General features: G+C 35.1%; 1 protein-coding gene across 1 annotated transcript in view; it reads right to left on the bottom strand.

The window, feature by feature from the left end:
- Positions 1-21209, bottom strand: part of Rad50 (RAD50 double strand break repair protein) — a 96857-nt gene that overhangs the window by 60139 nt on the left and 15509 nt on the right. Inside the window, exons 4-15 of the mRNA XM_015492740.2 lie at positions 20598-20783; positions 19277-19481; positions 16196-16324; positions 15599-15764; positions 14787-14980; positions 14162-14368; positions 12302-12484; positions 10831-10988; positions 8835-9010; positions 8154-8391; positions 857-1046; positions 204-330 (exon numbers count right to left, since the gene is read on the bottom strand). Coding sequence (XP_015348226.1) covers positions 204-330; positions 857-1046; positions 8154-8391; positions 8835-9010; positions 10831-10988; positions 12302-12484; positions 14162-14368; positions 14787-14980; positions 15599-15764; positions 16196-16324; positions 19277-19481; positions 20598-20783 — 2159 coding nt within the window. The remainder of the gene's footprint in view (positions 1-203; positions 331-856; positions 1047-8153; positions 8392-8834; positions 9011-10830; positions 10989-12301; positions 12485-14161; positions 14369-14786; positions 14981-15598; positions 15765-16195; positions 16325-19276; positions 19482-20597; positions 20784-21209) is intronic.

Here is a 21209-nt window from a genome sequence, read left to right as displayed (position 1 = left end):
TCATTCAACACTCCCCTCCATCCCAGAATCTGTTGTTCAAAAGCAAGGGAACAAACAAGTGATGCTTTCAAAAAACGAGAATGGACATACTTTGGACTAAAAGGAAGAAAGTTATTTGTCCATGTAACAGGTATAAAATTCACCATAAAATCACATGTTGGCAATATTGAAATCTTTATGGTTGAGGAAATAGACTATATTACCTGTGTCTAATTTGTGTTGTTTTTCTTGTTTCTCCTGGTTTACTTGTTGAACAGTTCGATCCAAGTCTATTCCTTGTAGTTTAGCTGCTTGCTGTGCAATTTTTCTTTCAACATCTTTAAGTTCCATCTTAAGAACAAAATAGTTATTTCCTTAAAGAAATTTATTGCATTGTATTTCAAAAGCTTTTAAGCAGAGTTTAATAGTATAAAAGCGAAATTAATTTTTAGAAACTCGAGGTAAAAAAAGGAAGTTAACTAAAAATGAGAACACAGAATTACGTCTTAATTTTTATAATCTATGAATAAAAAATTTAAACTCAAGAATATAAATCAAGACAGGATGGGAGAGGAGGGGAGGAGTATGGAGGATAGGAAGGGCAGCAGAATAGAACAGACAATATGATTGATGTATGTACATTCCATGTATGTATTATATATCAAAATGCATTCTACTGTCATGTATGACTAAAAAAAAATAAATAAAAATTTTTAAAAAAAGAATATAAATCAATCAAATGTTCCCTGAGGCTACCTGGAATTCTAAACATGATATATATACCTGAAAACTAGATACTATTTTTAACACTCTTACATTTCATATTTGTGTCACTAAGAAATAAGTTTTATTCTGCCTTATACTACAATAAACTTACCTGGAACCTCTCCATAATTGTAACATCTGTCAGACATACTTTAGCACTTTCTTCTTCAGGTATTATTGTACCTAAAAGTGTTTCCTGTTCTTCTATGTCACTCTTTAGGCGCTGTATGTCTCTATTGACATTCTGTAGTTTGTTTCTTAATTCTGGTATTTCCTTCTCCTTCAAATCAATTATGCTTTGCCTTAACAGAAAACAAACAATTAAAAACAATCTATCTGAAGTTTTCTCGTAGTTAGACTGAGGCTATGCATTTTTGGCAAGAATACCATACAAATGTTGTTGTTCCTTTTCTAAGCATTATATCAATGGCTACTTGATGTCACTAAGTCTTATTACTGGTGATGTTAATCTTATTCACTTGGCTAAGGTGGTTCTCAGCCAGGTTTCTCCACTGTAAAGTTACTATTTTTCTCTTTGTAAATAAAAAATCTTATAATAGTCATAAAGAGAATATGTAACTATCCTGCTTCTCAAACTTCTGTGCACTGATTTTAGTATCCATTACTACCAATACCAATCTTACTTGCAATAATTATTACTAGGGTTGCCTGCCAAACCGAGAAAGAACCTACAAATTAACTGACCATACTCATCAAAATATCAAGGTCAGCTCGTTGCAGTGGCGCACACCTATAATCCCAGAGACTCAGGAGGCAGAGGCACGAGGACCACAAATTCAAAGCCAGCTTTAGCAACTAAGTATGGCCCTAAGCAGCTTAGTGAGACTCTTGTCTCAAAATAAAAAATAAAAAGGGCTGGGATGTGGTTCAGTGGTCAAGCATCCCTGATCCCTGGGTTCAATACCTGGTACCAAAAAAAAAAAAAAAAAAAAAAAGTGTCAAGGTCATAAAAGACAAAGAAAGATTGATGAACTATTATAGACTGCTGAAACCTTAGAAGAAATAACAACTAAATACAATGTAGGATCCTGGGTTGTATCCTGAATCAGAAAAAGAAGAGTACTAGAAAAAAAAATTCAAATATGACTTGTTATTTAGTAAAATTAAAGTCCTGATTTTGAAACTGTGTTATGATTACGTAAATTTTTAATATCAGGAGACGCTGGGCGAGGGGTCTATGTGAATTCTCCATACCATTTTTACAAGTTTTCCATTAAGTAGAAAATTATTTCAAAATTTAAATTTTTAAAAAAATTATAGAGAGGAAGGAAAGAAGCCAGCCATTCAGCCAAATACTACAAAGGTTAAAGATATAAAAACTGTCAACCCTTTTTATTGTCACTAATGAACTGCTGCCTCTAAGACAGGTACTGGCTCCATACATATTTTTTGTGAACACCTCTGAAGCAATAGAACTTGTATTAAATCTTTTTAAAAAATAAAGTTTATTTCAGAAAAATTCCAAATTCTTATTTAAAATTAGTACAGTAAGTTAAAGTGATATAAGAAAGTAATTGCTAACAGGAATCTTAATAAAGGAAAAGAAAACCCAGAAACTCAAGGGCTGGCTCTTACATACTGTAATCATACAATGGTTAAAAAATAATGTGTACTGTGATATGACCAAGAAATGTGAACCTGAATTGATATGTGGTAACAGATCTTTTTTTTTAATATCACAGAAATATTAAGTATTCTTATTTTATATGTAAGTAAGTATGAAGGTATGCAGGTGAGGAGCAATTAATTCCACACTTATATTACTTACAGAATATTGCTATCAGACCAATTGGTCCTACATTATGTTCTCAGTACCTGAAAACTGACACAACTAGAGAGCCTAATGAAGGTCAAGCATTCACAAAACTGGGGTGTCTTTGTGAAAAACTATAGGCATACATTTTTTATATTTACACACACACACACTGACACAGACACACACACACAGCCCTTTATCAATGAGGTGCAGATTTTGGTGTCCCAATTCTTCCCTGCTGGTACTGGTGACAGAACCCAGGGGTGCTCTACTGCTGAGCTACAATATATCCTTATTCCTCTTAGTTTTAAAATTTTGAGACAGGGTCTTGCCAAGTTTCCCAGGCTAGCCTTGAACTTGTGATCCTCCTGTCTCAGTTTCTTAAGTCACTGGGATTACAATTGTGTCCCCCCCCACTCTGCTTGGTCTGTTCTTTTTTGATAATAGATATAAGATGCTGAAATAACTGTTCTAAGAAAAAGTAAAGAAACTTCCCTGGAGAATGGACTACTGAGATCTGTTAGGGTTCTCTTGAGTTATTTTCATTTTTATGATTTTTTAATTTTTTATTTCCGCTATTCATTTTTCTCCTGGTTCACAATTTTTATTAATATTATTTCAACAAATAATTAATACACATAGTTATGAGCTATGCAATGTTTTCATATAGGCATACAAGGTAGAATGATTAAATCAATTTATCGTATCTATCTCCTTGCCTATTATTTTTTATGGTAAGACATTTAAAACTTATTTTGGGTTTTTGTTTTTTTTTTTTTTTTTAGTTTTCGGCGGACACAACATCTTTGTTTGTATGTGGTGCTGAGGATCGAACCCGGGCCGTACGCATGCCAGGCGAGCGCGCTACTGCTTGAGCCACATCCCCAGCCCCGTGGGGGTTTTTTTTTTCTTTTTCTTTTTCCCCAGAAACTCAATTCACCTATTTATTTTTTTTTTAATATTTATTTTTTAGTTATCGGTGGACACAACATCTTTGTTTGTATGTGGTGCTGAGGTTCGAACCCGGGCCGCATGCATGCCAGGCGAGCGCGCTACCGCCTGAGCCACATCCCCAGCCCCAATTCACCTATTTTTGACAGTTCCAAAGGCATTGTACATAAAAGGGCCCACAAAAGTATGATAATAAAGCGGGGGAAAAAACTTTGGAAGCAATGGAAAATGTTAGATGAGTTTTTATTTAAATGAGGCTCTATAATAAATGAACCTGAGTCATTACTAGATAAAATGATAAACAGATGTATTTTCAGCTAAGATTTCATTCACAATGGCAGTCTCAAATTAAGTGTAGGGCTTTAAATGAAAATATTATTTTCCCCAAAGAAGAGAAGCATAATTTGGTCTCCTACTACTCCTTCTAAGCTCATCTTTCACTACTCTTTCTTTAGCCATCAGGTCAAGCATGCTGCAGAGATTTTATGCTGCTTGAAATGTTCTTGCTCTGGGCAAATGTGTACCTGGCTCCCTCAGTTCTCTGAAGTATCCACTCAAAAGCTACCTTCATCAGCAACTTCCCTCCCATCACCCTTTATCCACTTGGTATTCCCTTATCCTACTGTTCTTTTCTCCTGGCACTGATCATCACCAGTACACTGTATATTTACTTATTTGTTTACTGTCTTTTCCCTACTAGCATATAAACTCCATGAGGGCAGGGACTTTGTCTACTTTGTCTACTGCTGCATTACCAGTGCCCCAGAAGAATATCTATTAAGTATGTACTGGCTGACAAATGGTATCTGATAAATATAACCTTTCTTGTTATTTCATTACTTCAACATCAATAATTATCCTCACTTTATATGCTATTTCACCAATAAATAACTCTCTAAGTGACAATGACAAATCAATCTCAAAAATGATGCTGACCCAGGAGGCATATAATAGTAGTATCCTATACAACGAGAGCTGGAAAAAAACTTAATGGTCATCTAAGTCAACCCCCTCACTTTATATGGGGAAAATTAAGGCCCAGATCTTTCATAATGTTATTTCCTTGGAGAGAGAAAGCCCTCTCTCATAGATACTAATCCCATTATTCTCCAGGATGACATCCCACTGGAGGAAAACAATCTAGGAGCAAACATTAGCTTGCTCTTTTGGTTTTCATGTTTTAGTACTTTTAATAAAAATGGTTTCACCATGTTTTCACTTAGAAGCCCTGTAACACCTTGGTCTCTTTTTAGTGTTTCTTCTGGAACTTTTCTTACTTCAGGTTCTTTTTTTTTTTACGCTGTCAAGGAACATTTATTTATTTATTTATTTATTTATATAGGTGGTGAGAAGTGAACTCAGTGCCTCACACATGCTAGTCAAGTGCTCTACCACTGAGCTACAATCCCAGCCTCAGCTTCTTCTCTTACTGTGTGGTGACCAGAATGGCACAAGGTGCTGCTATAGATCTAAGGTTACTAGGTAGATTAAAGTCAGTCACAAATTCTTTGACTCTCCTCCCATTGAGAGGAAGAGTATCTTCTATGATTTAATCTTGGCAGGCTTTTGGTTACCCTGACCAATAGAAAATGGTAGCAGTTGTCATTGTGTTGGTTTGGGGCCCAGATCTTGAGACTTGCAGCTTTTATTTCCTGTCTCTTGGAATACCTGCACTTGGAAAACTTCCTTTGGTAGCCCAGCCACTGTGCTGCCAAAGTTCAATGACACAATGTGGAGGCCACGTGAAGGCATCCTGTTTGACAGCTCCAGCTGAGCTCGTAGCCATCAGCCAGCAGTCAGCATCACTGCTGCCAGGAATGAACTGTCTTGAATGTCCAGCCCTGTTGAGCCTTGAGATGAGTATGGCCAGTCTCTGACTGCAGCCACCTGAAAGACCCCAGGTGAGAACCACTCAGCTGAGCCTGGGCACTTCACAAAAATCATGAAAAATCATTAAAAAAATCATTGCTGTGAGGCTCTAAGTTTTGAGGATGTTTGTTATGCAGCAATAAATAAGTGGAACAGATCCTACAGTTCTTCACTTATCAGTTATCAAAGTTATAACATATGAGGAATTGTGCAGACAAAACAATGAATAAGACAGGTACCTTACTCTGAGAAGGGTCTTGAACTACTGCTCTATCTCCTTATCAAATTTTTTCTGTGGCATCACTGAACTGATGCTTATACTAGTTACCTATTATTGCATAATAAAATAACCTCAAACTTAGCAGCATAAAACACTTATTATTTCTCACAGCTATGGGATAAGGAAATATGCTTCTGACACAGGGTCTTTCATAAAGTATAGTCAAGCTGTCTGCCAAGGATGCAGTCGTCTAAGGACTAAATGCTACAAAAATCTGCTTCCAAACTTACTTGTTCAAAGGCTGTAGGTTCTTGCCATATGGGCCTCTCCACAGGAAATGTTCACAACATGGCCACTACCTTCTCCCAGAAAAGGGTGGGGTAACAGGAGCCATAACACCTTAGGTAACCTAATCTTGGAAGGGATATGCTATTACTTCTGTCTCATTTTACTGGTTACACAGATTAAACCTGCAACATCATGAGAGGAGAGGACACATGAATACCAGGAAGCAGAGTCCATTGGGGACCACCTTTAACAGCTGGCTGCCACAAAACACATCTTCTTAGACCTCTCCTCCTCTTTTTTCCTGAAATTCTCCTTGATTTTCCTAGACAGTATAGTCTCCTAGTTTTTCTGCTTCCAGATATTTTTTATCCCAAGCCACTCAACTTCCCTAAAATATATATTTTATTAAATCCCTGAAGATAATTCTTTATAACTTATGAAACAATGTTATAACTAGGCCTGAATATAATGTAGCCCTATCTTCCCAACTTATGAGAATCAATTCCTACAAATAATTTCCCAAACATCAAATAACATTTCAGTTGCAGCATAGGTCCTACTGCTCTTCCTGTGCATACATGGTTATGATTTCCCTTTTCCCTTTTCTTCTTTTAACTAAGTCATACCAAAATCTCTACTCTTCATATTCTTCTTCCTATCTCATTCTCAAAATAATTTTTCTCATTCTGTATCCACTGACTTCTCTCTCTTAAACTTGTTCATTTTTAAGCACATTATTAAGCCCAGCTTTTTATCTAATATTGAGAGCTTGCCTCTTTTTAATTAGACCATTAGTTCCTTGTGGGTCATGTCTTACTAGTCTCTGTGATCAGGCTTATACTCTATGATCTGGGAGATATCAGGGCAATCATTATATATTATCTGATTTGATTTATAAAAAGACAATTATCATTTAGCCAGGTGTGGTGGTACATCCCTGTTATCCCAAGATTCAGGAGGCTAAAGCAGGAGGATCGAAATTTCAAGGCCAGTCCTAGAAACTTAGTGAATCCCTGTTTCAAAAAATGAAAAATAAATTAAAAGGACCAAGGATGTAGAGCAGTGGTAGAACGCCCAGATGTCAATCCTTAATACCAAACCAAACCAAACCAAATAACAACAACAAAAACCATCATCTATGGGCTGGGGTTGTGGCTCAGCGGTAGAGTGCTCGCCTCGCATGAGGGATCCTGGGTTCGATCCTCAGCACCACATAAAGATGGATGGGTGAAATAAATATAAATTGTATTGTGTCCAACTACAACTAAAAAATAAATATTAAAAAAAACCCATCATCTAAATTTCTTGTGCAACTGTTGGTAGGATTGTAAATTAGCAGTATGAAGATTCCTCAAAAGTCTAGGCATGGAATCACCATATAACCCAGCTATTCCACTCCTTAGTATTTATCCTAAAGAATTAAATTCATCATACTACAGTGATACATGCTTACAGCAGCTTAATTAACAACAGCCAAACTATGGAACCAGCCTAGGTGCTCTTCAACAGATGAATGAATAAATAAAACATGGTATATATACATAATGGAGCTTCAATGAGCCATAAAACAAAAATTGACATTACGCCATTTGCAGGAAAATGAATGGAACTTGAGTCCATTATGTTAAGCAAAATAAGCCAAACTCAGAAGGTCAAGGGTCATATGTTTTCTCTCAAATGTGGAAGTTAGAGAGGAAAAAGAAAAAGAAAGGTGGCAGGAGCATCTCATGAAAATCAAAAGTAGATCAGCAGAGGAAAGGGACCAGAGCAGGTAGAAGGAGGAAAGGGAGGGGGAAGTACTGAGGAGTGACACTGGCCAAATTATATTCTGTGTATGTAACAAAAAAAAAAATCCATCATATGTACAACTACAACGTACCAATAAATAAAATGTGGAAAGAGAAAAATTAATTAATTTCTTGTGCAAGTATAGGAAAACAATAACAGAAACAACCTATGATTCATCCTTTTTTAAAACATTGTTTAAAATTTGATTTTTGGGAGAATTTTTCAGAACTTCAAATCATGTCTCAGGAATTAACACATACCACCCACACCCACACACCCCCTACACACAAATGTAAAGACTACATCTATTCTCTTGACTAGTTTTAAAAACAAGCTTAACTTTAAACAAAATCATTGGTTCTTCTATCATATAAAAAACACAAGGTAAGGTATGACTGGCTCAGAATCCTGACTTTGATTTCTAATTTTTCAACACATCCTTACCAAGCACCTACCATATGCCAGGCCTTACAGGGCAGATGCTACACATACAATAAGGATAAACCGTATTCTCACCTCATCGGCACAAGCCCCAGCATTTCATCACGCCGCCTTTCTTTTTTCTTCAGCTCTGATTCCGTTGACTTGAGTTTATCTGGAGCAAGCCTCAGCTTAGACTGCAAATCACTGATAACTTCTTGTAATTCAGCCTCTGTATGAAAAACTCTCTGACAGACGGGGCAACATGACTGGTTTTCATCTGTTAGCTGAGTAATGAATTGGGAGTAAACTGCTGTGGCTCCAGCCAGCATGGCTATTTTAAGAAAATAAATACATTTCCAGTGAGAAAAATATCCACCTTCTTCTATAAATGTATGATTGTTCCTCTTACTTTATAACACATTACACACGTACAAGCTTTTTTTGAAATACACAAAAAGAATAACATTTATTGAGCGATAGCTACAGTGCCAGGTACTATTCTCAGGGTTTTACATTTATAATATCACTTATTTCTCTTTTACTCTAGATGGTAGGTAGTTGTGTCTTTATTTTATAGATGATCAAACTGAAACTCAGGAAGGTAAGTTAACCAAAGTCAGACAGTAAGCTATAGAGCCTTACTGAAGTTGAAGCCATTTGACTCCATAACAAGATTTTAAAATTTCCCATTCTTAATAGTTAAATATGAATAAAAATTCATATAAAATTAAAGAAGTGTCAAAATGCCTTGATAATATAAAATAGATAACTTACCTCTCTGTTTTGAGGATTTTTCAATTTCCTCTTTAAGCTTGTCTAAATCACTTTCAAAATCCTGGCTACCACAAATATCAAACAGCTTGTCTTCATAACTGGACAACTGTTCCTCCTTTCTTCTCAGCTCATTATTTATATGATTTTTATTTTGCTCTGCTGAAGCTAGTTCCTTGCTAAAATAAAAATAAATGTGGATTATAAACATGAGAAAAATTTGATAAGGCAGAAGACAAATTCTGCCAATAAATCATTATAAGGGTTTGGTATGATCAAATACTTTTCCAAAATATCTTCCTTCCTTTTATCTATCTATCTATGTACCTACCTACCTACCAACCAATCTATCTAATTTATTAGGTGCTAGGGACTGAAGCACGTGTAAGCACATGCTCTACACTGTGTTCCATCCCTATCCCAAATACTAGTCATGGCAACAATTCATTTCTGTTTTAATGCTCCCCCTAGTACACAGACTCATTTGCCAATCCTGGTCATTATCTGCTCCCATAAAAATGTACATAGGCATAATTCTGCCTGATTTGGGGAAGTAGGGGTCATGGTCTTAGATCCCAGGTTAAGAGCCTCAGCAGGCTGAAGATACTTTGCCTACTGGAAGGAATAAGGAAAAGAAAGCATCTCCTAGTTCCCTTGGGTCCCTTTAAAATATTTCTTTTCTAATCTCCTATGAAAGCCTTTCCTTTGTCTCCTCTTTGTTGTGATCATCTACCTATTCTCAATTGCTTATTACCTTTCATTCATCGAAGATTTGCTCACTAGGACTGGAACTGTGGCTCAGTGGTAGAGCACTTACCTAGCATGTGTGAGGCACTGGGTTCGATTCTCAGTACCACATTTAAATAAATGAATAAAAGTCCATCAACAACTTAAAAAGTTTTTAAAAAGAGATTTTGCTTACTAGTATAATTTACTTCTACATCAATTCTTAAATCATGGCCAATCAAGGCTCACACATATTGTTTTTTTCAACTTACAGGTTATAATGTACCAGCAGTCATATAATCAATTTAATGCACTGTAGTCAGCATATTCTTAAAAATGAAACAGAAAAGAACGTAATAAATAGTATGTAGAAGTATTATTTTGATAATTTGCTTTAGATAAACGAGTGTACACACACTTCATCATAACATCCTTGTGAGTCATAGTAAAAATGTGGAAAAAATAATATAGATGATACTTTCACCATCTTAGGCTCCACTAAGCACTTCTCATCAAAGTCACCAATGATCTAAGTGCCAAGTGCATTTTTCATCTATTTCTAAGAAGCATCAAACACTGTTACCCTCTCCTTGGAGGATTATCTTCCCATGGCACACCAGATACCATTCCTGCTTGGCTCCCCCCCTGGATCTCTGGGCATATCCCTATTTTCTTCCCTTGCTCCTCTTCCTCTACTGGCCAAGTTTTAAATGCTGGTGTTACCCAGGAAATGTAATTTGTAACCCTGCAAAAATTTATGTGAAATGTTTCACCTTCTTATCCAACCACCAGCTAAGATAAGATCCAAGAAAAACTATCACTTTTATAATGGCTTATTTACAGAAATGAACAGAGAATTCAAAACAATTTAATTAGTAACTTTATTAAATCTTGGTTCTTGAGCTCTTGCCTTTAAAAAATATATATGTTTTAGTTGTAGATGGATACAATACCTTTATTTATTTATCTTTATGTGATACTGAGGATCAAACCCAGGGCCTCACACATGCTAGGCAAGCGCTCTATCACTGAGACACAACCCCATCCCAAGAGAATTTTAGAATTTTAATCTAAAATTTGTAGTTAGACCTACAAATTTTCAAGAGACCAGAGGCCCAAACCACCACCCACTGCTATTTTACTTAACTTACAAAAAATAAGGTCAATTAATATGACATAATACCATTTCATAACAATAAATTATTTTTCAAACAATTAAAAATAAAAGCATGAAAAGACATTTCTTTATAATGGTAATGTTCCAAAAACTTACTTCAATTTGGCAAGTCTGTCCCTAGTCTGATTAATTTCTTTTGATTTACTATGAAGCCAGTCTTCGAGCTGCTTTTTGTTGGGAAAATATCCCAACAATGAAGTTAGTTCTTCACTGTGCCTAGATTTTATTTTTCTGATTTGTTCATCTTTGTCAGCCTATAGGTAAAAAACAAAAATTTTTAAAAATCAAGTCTATATTTCCACTTAATATCAAGAACAAAATAAGACTGACTTAAAAAAAATAAAACTACAATAATGCAAAAAGGAAATATAAAATTTCTTGAAGTCTTAGATTGGGTATGGTCTTGCTAAGCCATAAGAGAAGAGTAATAAGTCTAAAATAAAAATTAAAAACTTTAGTGTGTTAAAAGTTAATAATATATATATATATATGTATATATATATGTTTAGTTATGTACTTCTAAACTAGCCAATCCCTAAAAAACAAATGCCAAATGTCTTCTTTGATATAAGGAGAGTAACTAAGAACAGAGTAGGGTCGAAGAGCATGAGAAGAAGATTAACATTAAACAGGGATGAGAGGTGGGAGGGAAAGGGAGAGAGAAGGGAAATTGCATGGAAATGGAAGGAGACCCTCAGGGTTATACAAAAGTACATACAAGAGGAAGTGAGGGGAAAGGGAAAAATAATACAAGGGGGACAAATGAATGTCAGTAGAGGGGGCAGAGAGAGAAGAGGGGAGGGGAGGGGAGGGGAGGGGGGATAGTAGAGGATAGGAAAGGCAGCAGAACACAACAGACACTAGTATGGCAATATGTAAATCAATGGATGTGTAACTGATGTGATTCTGCAATCTGTATATGGGGTAAAAATGGGAGCTCATAACCCACTTGAATCAAAGTGTGAAATATGATATATGAAGAACTATGTAATGTTTTGAACAGCCAACAATAAAAAATTAAAAAAAAAAGTAAAAGCAAATATTAAAATAAATAAATATCTCAAAAAAAAAAAAGATCCAATGAGTTAATATATCTAAAAATTTTATTAAAATGCCCAATTTATAGCCAAAAAAAAAAATAAAAGTTAATAATATATATATATATATGTGTGTGTATATATATATATATATATATATATATATATATATGTTTAGTTATGTACTTTTGTATTATTAACTTTTTGCAATTAAAAATAAAATTTTGCTGGGCATAGTGATGCATGCCCATAATCCTAGCTGCTCAAGAAGCCATGGCAAGAAGAATCACTTGAGCCTAGGAGTTTGCAGCCCACCTAGGTAACATAGCAAGAGCCTGTTTAAAAATAAATAAATAAAAACAACTTTTAAGCTTAAAAGTTCACTTTACAGAGTATTAAGTTCACTTATCCTCTAAATAGAATGCCAACACCAAATTAACACTTTATAGTCTATCAATTATGAATGCAAGATAAGCCATTTTAAATACCAGACTGTATAGTGAGAACAGAAAAAAAAAAAAAAATCATACTTTGTCCTTGGTCAGCATCTCCATCTGGGTGCGGGTTGTTGTATGATGATTTAACTGCTCCATCTCCTGGTCCAATTTACGCAAGGTCCTGTCTAGGTCTACTTTCTCATTTTGAAGGTTTATTACTTCTGTTTTTAGGGTCTCTACATTGCAATTTTTCTCAGCCTTGCTTAGTTCACGTTCCTAAGCAATAATTCAAACAAATGCACAAGTTTATACATTTTGTATAGAATTAATATAATGACAAAGTGTATAGAAAATTACTCCTCAGAATAGGCCGGGTGCTGTGGCGCACACCTGTAATCCCAGCAGCTTGGGAGGCTGATGCAGAAGAATCACAAGTTCAAAGCTAGCCTCAGCAAAAGCGAGGCACTAAATAACTCAGTGAGACCCTGTCTCTAAATAAAATACAAAATAGGGCTGGGGATGTGGCTAAGTGGTCAAATACCCCTGAGTTCAATCCCCAGTACTAAAAAAAAAAAAAAAAAAAGAATAGCCAAAGTATTACTGTTTGCTAGTATCCAACAAGAGAGAAAAAAAAAAATCTGGCTATATATGCCTTAGGGAAAATCTTATTAGAATTACCTTATTAGGTTATGAATGGTAAAGAATTAGTAAATAAACCTAGAAGAGTCAAAGATAAAGGGAAAATGAGAATTAGAGCAAAATTAGGAGAAATATGTAGATTAATAACTCTTCAGTCAACAATTAAGTCCCATGTAAATATCATTTGGCATTTGGAAACTACAAAAATAGTGTGATGTAGACCCTGACTGGTCATTCCTTACCCCAAGAAGAGAATGCTGTGATATGTGCCAAAATAAAAAAATATATGCTATGATGGTGAGTTAAGGAGAAAAATAATGTTTAAATTATCAAAAAAGAATTTGGAATCTTTAGGATGCTGACTTTGGTGATAAATATAAAAGAAGGGGGCAGGTTAGAAGCAAGGAAGAATACTTGGAAATTCTTAGAATGGCTCTTAGAAAGTTTTCATTACAGAAAAAAAAGTGAGAAAAAGGTAAAGGTCATATAAAATTGCAGTGTATGGAAACTAGAAGAAAAATACTTTACTTGCTTTTTTACTTAGATAAGTGGTTTTTAACCAAGATGTTCATAACAATCAGTCCTGTTGTTTGGAACATTCATTTTCATGCTTCACTCTCAAAATTACATTGATTTGGAAGGTTTTAAGCTTTAAGAACACAGATATCAGCCTTAAAGAAGAATGAAATTATGGCATCTGCAGATAAATAGATGAAGCCGGAGAATATCATGCTAAGCAAATAAGCCAAAACCCAAAAACCAAAGGACAAATGTTCTTTCTGGTAAGCAAAGACTTTTTCATAATGGGGGGAGGGATGGAGAAGAATGAAGGAACTTTGAATTGTGCAGAAGGGAGTGAGGGGAGGGGAGCGGGTGTGAGGACAGGAAGGATGGTGGAATAAGACAGACATTACCCTAAATACATATATGATTACACTACCCTTATGACTTGCACCAAGTACAGCCAGAGGAAGGAGGAGTTGTGCTCCATTTGTATACAATGTGTCAAAATGCATTCTACTATCATGTATAACTAATTCAAATTTTTAAAAATAATAAAAAAATTTAAAAAAAAAAAAGAAGAACTCAGGTATCCTTAACAAACTCCCTAGGTGATTCTAATTTTCAACTCACCTGGTTCCAGAACCAAAGAGCTGAGTGATGAAAATATTCAGATAAATTTTACTTGTCAGCAAAGGCTGACATTTTCATTAACATGCCATAATCTTAAACAAAGATTAGATAAAATGCCTCAGAATACAAGATTCTAAATGTCTTGTACATTGAGATTATTAGATTACTTAAATATCTTACAGCTTTTTTGAGCTCCTGGTCCAGTTCAAGAATCCTGTCTGATGATCCTTCCAACTGCTGTAATTCATATTTCACATTTTTCAGCTCATTTTGCTTCTTACTTAGGATTTCTGATTTTAGCTCAATTATTCTTCCCAGTCCAGTCTTCTTATCCCTTATCTCATCTATCTGTCTCTGTTTCAGAGTTTCTTTTTCTGCAAAGTCATTCTAAATAAATACATGAAGAATGTGCATTATTTTTTTTTCATAAAAAACTTTCAGTTTCTTTTATGCAAAATAACATATGTACACTGAAGAAAATACAGAAAAGTGTTTTAAAAATGTAAAAAGCATCACCCAGAAATAACCATCATTAATTATGAAAAACATTTTTTAGCAATTAACCTTAAGAGATTTTACTTAACAGCAAATAAAAAAATGTGGGCCTATATTTTATTCATAGTTTTATCCCTATAAATTTTTAAAAATTTGCATCTATAAAGGTTTTTTTTCTACTTTATAGCAGATTCTAATTTAACACTAATCTAAAAATATTCCAAAATAGGGTTCATCCAAAAATTAAACAATTCAATTAATAAATCTGATACAAAAGAAAACAGCAAACACTGTATTTCAAAATATTTACCATCAGTTGGTTGGCAGTTTCTGTTTCCCTTTCTTGTCTCTCTCTCACTAGTTTGTGAAAATTTTTAATCTGTCTTTCACTGAATGGTCCACGCTCAAAGCCATCCAATTCTAGCTGTGTTGCCAAAGACTGAATTAATGAGTCTCTAGCTCGGATATGTTCTTGATGACGATCTGCTTGTAGCTGTAGACGACCTTAAAAAAAAAGAACAAAAAACTCAATAATTCTTTTCTTCAGCTGATTTTTAAAATAACACAACATGAACCAGGCACGGTGGAACACACCTATAATTCTAGCTTCTTGGGAGACTGAGGTAAGATAATCACAAGTTTGAGGCCAACATGCGCAACTTAGCAAACCTGTATCTCAAAATAAAAATAAAAAGGGGAGGGGATGTAGTTCAGTTATACAGTGCTTGCCTAACATGTGAGTTCCTGGATTCAATCCCCAGTAGCACAAAAATATTTTTTTGGCACCAGGGATTGAACTCAATGGTGCTTAACCAGGGAGCCACATCCCTAGTCCTTTTTTATATTTTATTTGCAGACAGGGTGTTGCTGAGTTGCTTTAGGACCTCACTAAATTGCTGCAGCTGGCTTTGAACTCGAAATCTTCCTGCCTCAGCCTCCCAAATGTTCACTATTTCTTAATTTTGACATTTCAAAAATGTTGTACAAATTAAACCATACAATATATAACTTGAGAATGGCTTTTTTCACTCAGTATAATTCCTTGGGGTTTCTTCATTCATGCAAAAAATGTACAATGTTATATGTAGTAGGCAGAAAGGACAGGTAAACACTATGTCCTACCCTGTTCAACAAGAAGTTCTGATTTTTCTTGATTGAGAAGCCTAGATTCTTTGTTTAGTTTTTCCAGTTCACGCTGACAGTCTACTAATCTCCTTTCTTTCTCTCTTACTGTTCTCTGATGATTATGATATAAATCATTTAGTTGTTCATCAGTCCCTTGAAAAACCTGTTTAGAACCAAAAAAAGGCTGTAATGTATAAATATAAGAAGGTACAATAATTCTGAGATATCAAATATAAATCAAATCTCATTCAATATCCTTCATTTTAACATATACATAGAAGTAACTAACATCAAGATTTGTTATTGGGCTGGGGATGTGGCTCAAGCGGTAGCGCGCTCGCCTGGGATGTGTGCGGCCCTGGGTTTGATCCTCAGCACCACATACAAATAAAGATGTTGTGTCCCCCCGCCAAAAAAAACCACTATAAAATAAAATAAATATTTAAAAAAATTCTCTCTCTCTTTAAAAAAAAAGCAAAAAACATTTGTTATAAATAAAAAATTCCAAAATGTGGGTGGCAAAACCAGTACAAATGAGGTTCATTAAAATAATCCCCAAGTTTTCAAGCAGAACAAAATTCTACCACCACAAACCTTTTCCATTTTCTGTTCCAGTTCACTATTATCTTTTTCCATTTGTTTCTTTCGACTATCCAAGGCTTTAATTTCATTGTCAAGTCTCATTATTTTAGAGAGATTGTGTTCAATTTCTTTTAGGCGATTCTGAAAACAAAGGAACATTTTACAGAAATAAAATTCACTCTAGTTTACACTGCTGGTAGATGAAAATAAACAAAAGATGCAAGGACCAGGCTCTTAGTAAAAATGATCTCATTTAATACCAACAATTACACTGTAATGGAAGCAGAAAAACCAAGTGTAATGATCTGGATCCTCCAGAAATATCCCTGGAAAAGCTCATGTTTTTCATATACAATCACCAATACAGTAAGATTCAGAGGTGGGGCTTTTAGGCAATGATGAGATTATGACAGCTGTGACCTCATTGGTGGATTAATTCATTCGATGGATTAACAATCAGAATAGACTACTGGATGATAACTATAGGGAGGTGGGGTGTGGCTGGAGGAATTAGGTCACTGGGGGCATCACCATGGGAATTATATCTTGTCCCTGGCTCATTGCATGCATATACACGGGCACACCCTTTTCTCTCTCTGCTTCCCAGCTGCCATGAGCTGAGCAGCTTTCTTCCACCATGATGTTCTGCCTCACCTCAGGCCCATAATAATGGAGTTGGCCAACCATGGACTGAGACCTCTGATACATGAGCCTAAAATAAACTTTTCTTCCTCTAAGTTGTTCTTACTAGGTTTTTTGGTCACAGTGATGAAAAGCTAACACATTGAGGATCAGAGATGTTAGTAATTTATCTGACTCTTCACAGCTAGTTGATAAAAGCAGAAATTAAATTCCACTTAAAACTCCAAAGCCCATGACCTACCCTCAATTCCACCCATAAAAGTCATTCATTTGTAGGGTATTATGAGCTACAGTATTGGAAGTACCACGTGTAAGAATTGATCCTTAAAAGATGAATTTATTTATTACTATTATTATTTATTATTTGTAGTGCTGCAGATTGAACTTAAGGCCCCACCAGTGGTATATAAGCATTCTACAAATGGAACTATATCCCCAGCTTTAATTTATCTTTTAAAATATCAAAATCACTGACGGGGCAGTGAGTTAGCAATTTTGAGTCTGCAAGTGTACTCAAGCACAGAGGACTCTGAGGAAGTAAGATGGGCATGACAAATGATTTCAGTGGCCTGTTTCCAAGGCCTACCTTCAGGGGCAGTTGGTTGCCTCCTCTCCTGAAATATGTATTACCTGCTTTAGAGCATTCTCTCCCTGAACAATGCTGAGGATGCTCTCCCCAGGTCTGGTTCTACAATTCCAAAGCTGACCAACTCTAACTAGACCTTTTTTAGAATAGTCCTTGGGAAACCGCAAATAAAAAACGTTGAGAAAAACAACCTCTCATGAGATAATACCACAAACCTACTATAATGGCTAAGATGAAAAAGAATAACAGTACTAAGTGCACAGCTGGATGCAGAATAACTGCATTCTTATGTATCTGTTAGTAGAAATACAAAACGGCAGTCACTTTGGAAAATAGTTTGCCAACTTATAAGGTTAAAACCACTTACCATACAATCTAGAAAGTTAGTCAAGAGGAAGGAAAACATGTACACAAAAGTTTTTTTGGAGGGGTTACAGGGGATCAAACTCAGGGGCACAACCGTTGAGCCACACCTCCAGCCCTACTTTGTATTTTATTTAAAGAGAGGGTCTTACTAAGTTGTTTAGCACCTCACTTTTGCTGAGGCTAGCTTTGAACCCACATCCTCCTGCCTCAGCCTCCTGAGCCATTGGGATTGCAGGCGTGTGCCACTGTGCCCAGCTAAGTTTAGAGCACTTTTATCTGTAATAGCCACAGCTGGAAACAATATAATGTCCATCAACCAGGAATTTTTTTTTTTGGATAAAAACAATTACAAAAAAGAGACAAAGGAGTAATCCCATACAATGGGATTACTCCTTTGCTATAGAAAAGAATGAATTTCTTATATATGCAGCAACACAGATAAATTTAAAAGCATTATGTTAAGGAAAGAAGCTAGACACAAAGTCTACATACTGTATGATTCCATTTATGTGCCACTCTGGAAAAGGCAAAACAGAAATATAATGACAGAAAACACATTAGTGGTTGCCAGAGGCTGGGAACAGAGAAAGGGGATTGACTAAATGGGCTTTTGAGAGACATTTGGGGGGAGATAAATATTCTATTATTTCGATTGTGACAGTGGTGATGTCACTGTATACATTTGTCCAAACCCACAGAATTAAACACTTTAAAAAGGGTGGATTTTACAATATATAAATTATACTTCAATAAATTTGACTTAAAAAGGAAAAAATGTATGTGCATAGGAATCAAGAGGCCTGGATTCAAATCCTGGTTTCACTTCCTCCTTCCATCATGAACAGATATGGCTCAGTTTCTAGCCTTAGAAACCTCATGGGGTCACCGTGGAGCTTACATAATACATTTTAAAGCACTCTGGTCAGTATCTGGTGATTAGCATTTAATGATGGGACCATTCACACCACTTGTGAAGAAAACTCTATACTAAGTATCTTTTGAGTGATGTCTAACAAATAGAATTATATTAATACTTAAGAACACTAAATATTAAAATCTTGGTTTCAGAAGTCCACAAACTTCTCAGTGTATCTCCATCAGTATTTTCAGTGCCTCCTGGTGACACAAGAAACATGAGAATCATGTAGGATTGGATCTTTAGTGACATCTTTAGCTGCTTCATTCGTTAAATCCAACCAGTCATCAGATCCTGTGGAGTTCTTCTTTGACATCTGTATTTTAGCTTTATCTCCAGAGTTCAGAACACAGGTTGTGTACATAATGATGACTACAATTGATAACAATATATTGTGTACTAAAAAATTGCTAAGAGAATAGATTTTAAGCATTTCTCCTCCCAAAAATAATACATGAGGTAATGTGCATGCTAGTTACTTTGACTTAGCCATTTCACGATGTATACTTACATTAAAACATCATATTTTATATCACAAATATATATAATTTTTATCTGTCAATTAAAAAAAAAATCAAATTACCTTCAGTGGGTCAAGTTCATTCTCATAGGATTTGACAATTTCCTTTGAAGATGTTAACTGGGCTTCTTTACTAGTAATCTGATCACGAATTTCACAAGCTTTTTCCTTATTTTGTTTCAGATATTTCAGCTCTGTCTGACATTCTTTTACTTTCTGACCTTGTGTCTGACGTACCTGACGAAGCGTCTCTAAAGCTTTAATGTACCTTTGAAGATAGCAAATAAAAATAAAATTTCTGGCTAAGTAAATTATGGTATAGTCACACAGCAGAATATTATGCAGTCATTAAGATTACATTTACAATTAAATTAAAATTTTTGTGCCATGTCAAGAACATTCTTCAAATTATAACATTCTACAGAAATATTTCTCAATTAAAAAAAAGGAACACAGAATTATAAGACTGAGTAATTACACAGCTATTTGACAGTTCGTACTAGTTTAATTTAGTGTCATGCTATAAATTTGTTTACATTCAAATCCAAACTCAGCAATTTCCAAATCCAATTTCAGTAACTTGGAAAATGCTTTGACATAATGGTAAGTGAAAAAATTGCATTTACACTGTCAGTCTGGTAAATAAACATATGTACAGAAAGAAAACTGAAAGGAAACATGGTTGCCAGTAGGTAAAAAGTAGTAAATAACTACCTTTTGCTTTTTAAGTTTTTCTTTAAGAAAAGAAGCATCCAGGCTGGGGTTAGCTCAGTGGTAGAGCACTTGCCTAGTATGCGTGAGGTACTAGGTTTGTTTCTGAGCACAAATGTAGATACCAATATAAATACATAAAATAAAGGTCTACTATCAACTAAAAAAAATTTCTTTTTTTTTAAAAGAAAAGAAGCATCCAGCCATGCATGGTGGTGCATGCCCATAATCCTAGCTACCTGGGAGGCTGAGGCAGAAGAATAAAAAGGTTGAGGCCCACATGGACAATTTAGTGAACCCAATAAAACAAAACAAAAACACAAAACAAAACAAAAAGGTCTGGAGACATAGCTTAGAGGTAGACTATACCAGGGTTCAATTTCTACCATAACTGAAAAAAAATCCAAGCTGAAGTGGAGTATGCCTATGGCCCCAGCTGCTCAGAAGGTGGAAGTAGGAAAACTGCTTGAGGCCAAGAGTTTAAGCCCAACCTGAATAACACAGTAAGACTATCTCAAAATACAAGGGGAGAAAAAAAAAGGGCTCAGGGAACTCAGTGGCAGAGTATATGAGGTCCTGGGTTCAATCCTTAATAACACAAAAAATGGAAAGAGGAAAAAAAAAAAGGTTCAACAACTTAATGGGCTACAAAGCACACTCAAGAGTTACAAACCTTGTTGCTGAAAAAATTTCATCAAACTTTTGCTTCAGAGCCTTTCCTTCACTTAATGGCCAATTAGAGTCTTCTTGGTGACAGAAAATGACATTATTTAGCACAGATTTGGAAACCCCAAGAGAACTTATCATTTCTCTGTCAATTTCTGCACATTTAGAACTGAGACTGACCTTTTCACCATGCCTGTAGAAAATAAAAATAAAGAATATGAGTAAAATAACCTTTGGTCATACATATTCTATTGCTTAGTCAATCCATACTGTACTTCTTTTAAAAAATAGTCCCTTTACCTATCTTGTTAGCTTCCTCATGCTAAAAAGTACTATTCTTAAATGATTTAGCAGGTAACTGATAAAAAAGTTAGGTAAAATAGAGAATTTTTTTTTACCTATTTGGACTTTAAGATAACTTAAAATATTTATACCTAATACATAGAGCAAAAATACTCTCTTTCATTCCTGAATAAAAAATAAGAGACCTAAATTAATAAAACAGAACACAATGATCAATAGCAGACAGGCAAAGATAACTTAAAAACACCTAAGAACATGTACATTAGAAATTGGGTTGTTCAATAATGGACTAATTAGGCAGACAGACACAGAATCT

This window comes from Marmota marmota, unplaced genomic scaffold (genome assembly GCF_001458135.2).
Source record: "Marmota marmota marmota unplaced genomic scaffold, marMar, whole genome shotgun sequence".
NCBI lineage: Eukaryota > Metazoa > Chordata > Mammalia > Rodentia > Sciuridae > Marmota > Marmota marmota.
The sequence above is the reverse complement of the archived record's forward strand: the minus strand, read 5'-3'. Positions and strand labels throughout refer to the sequence as shown.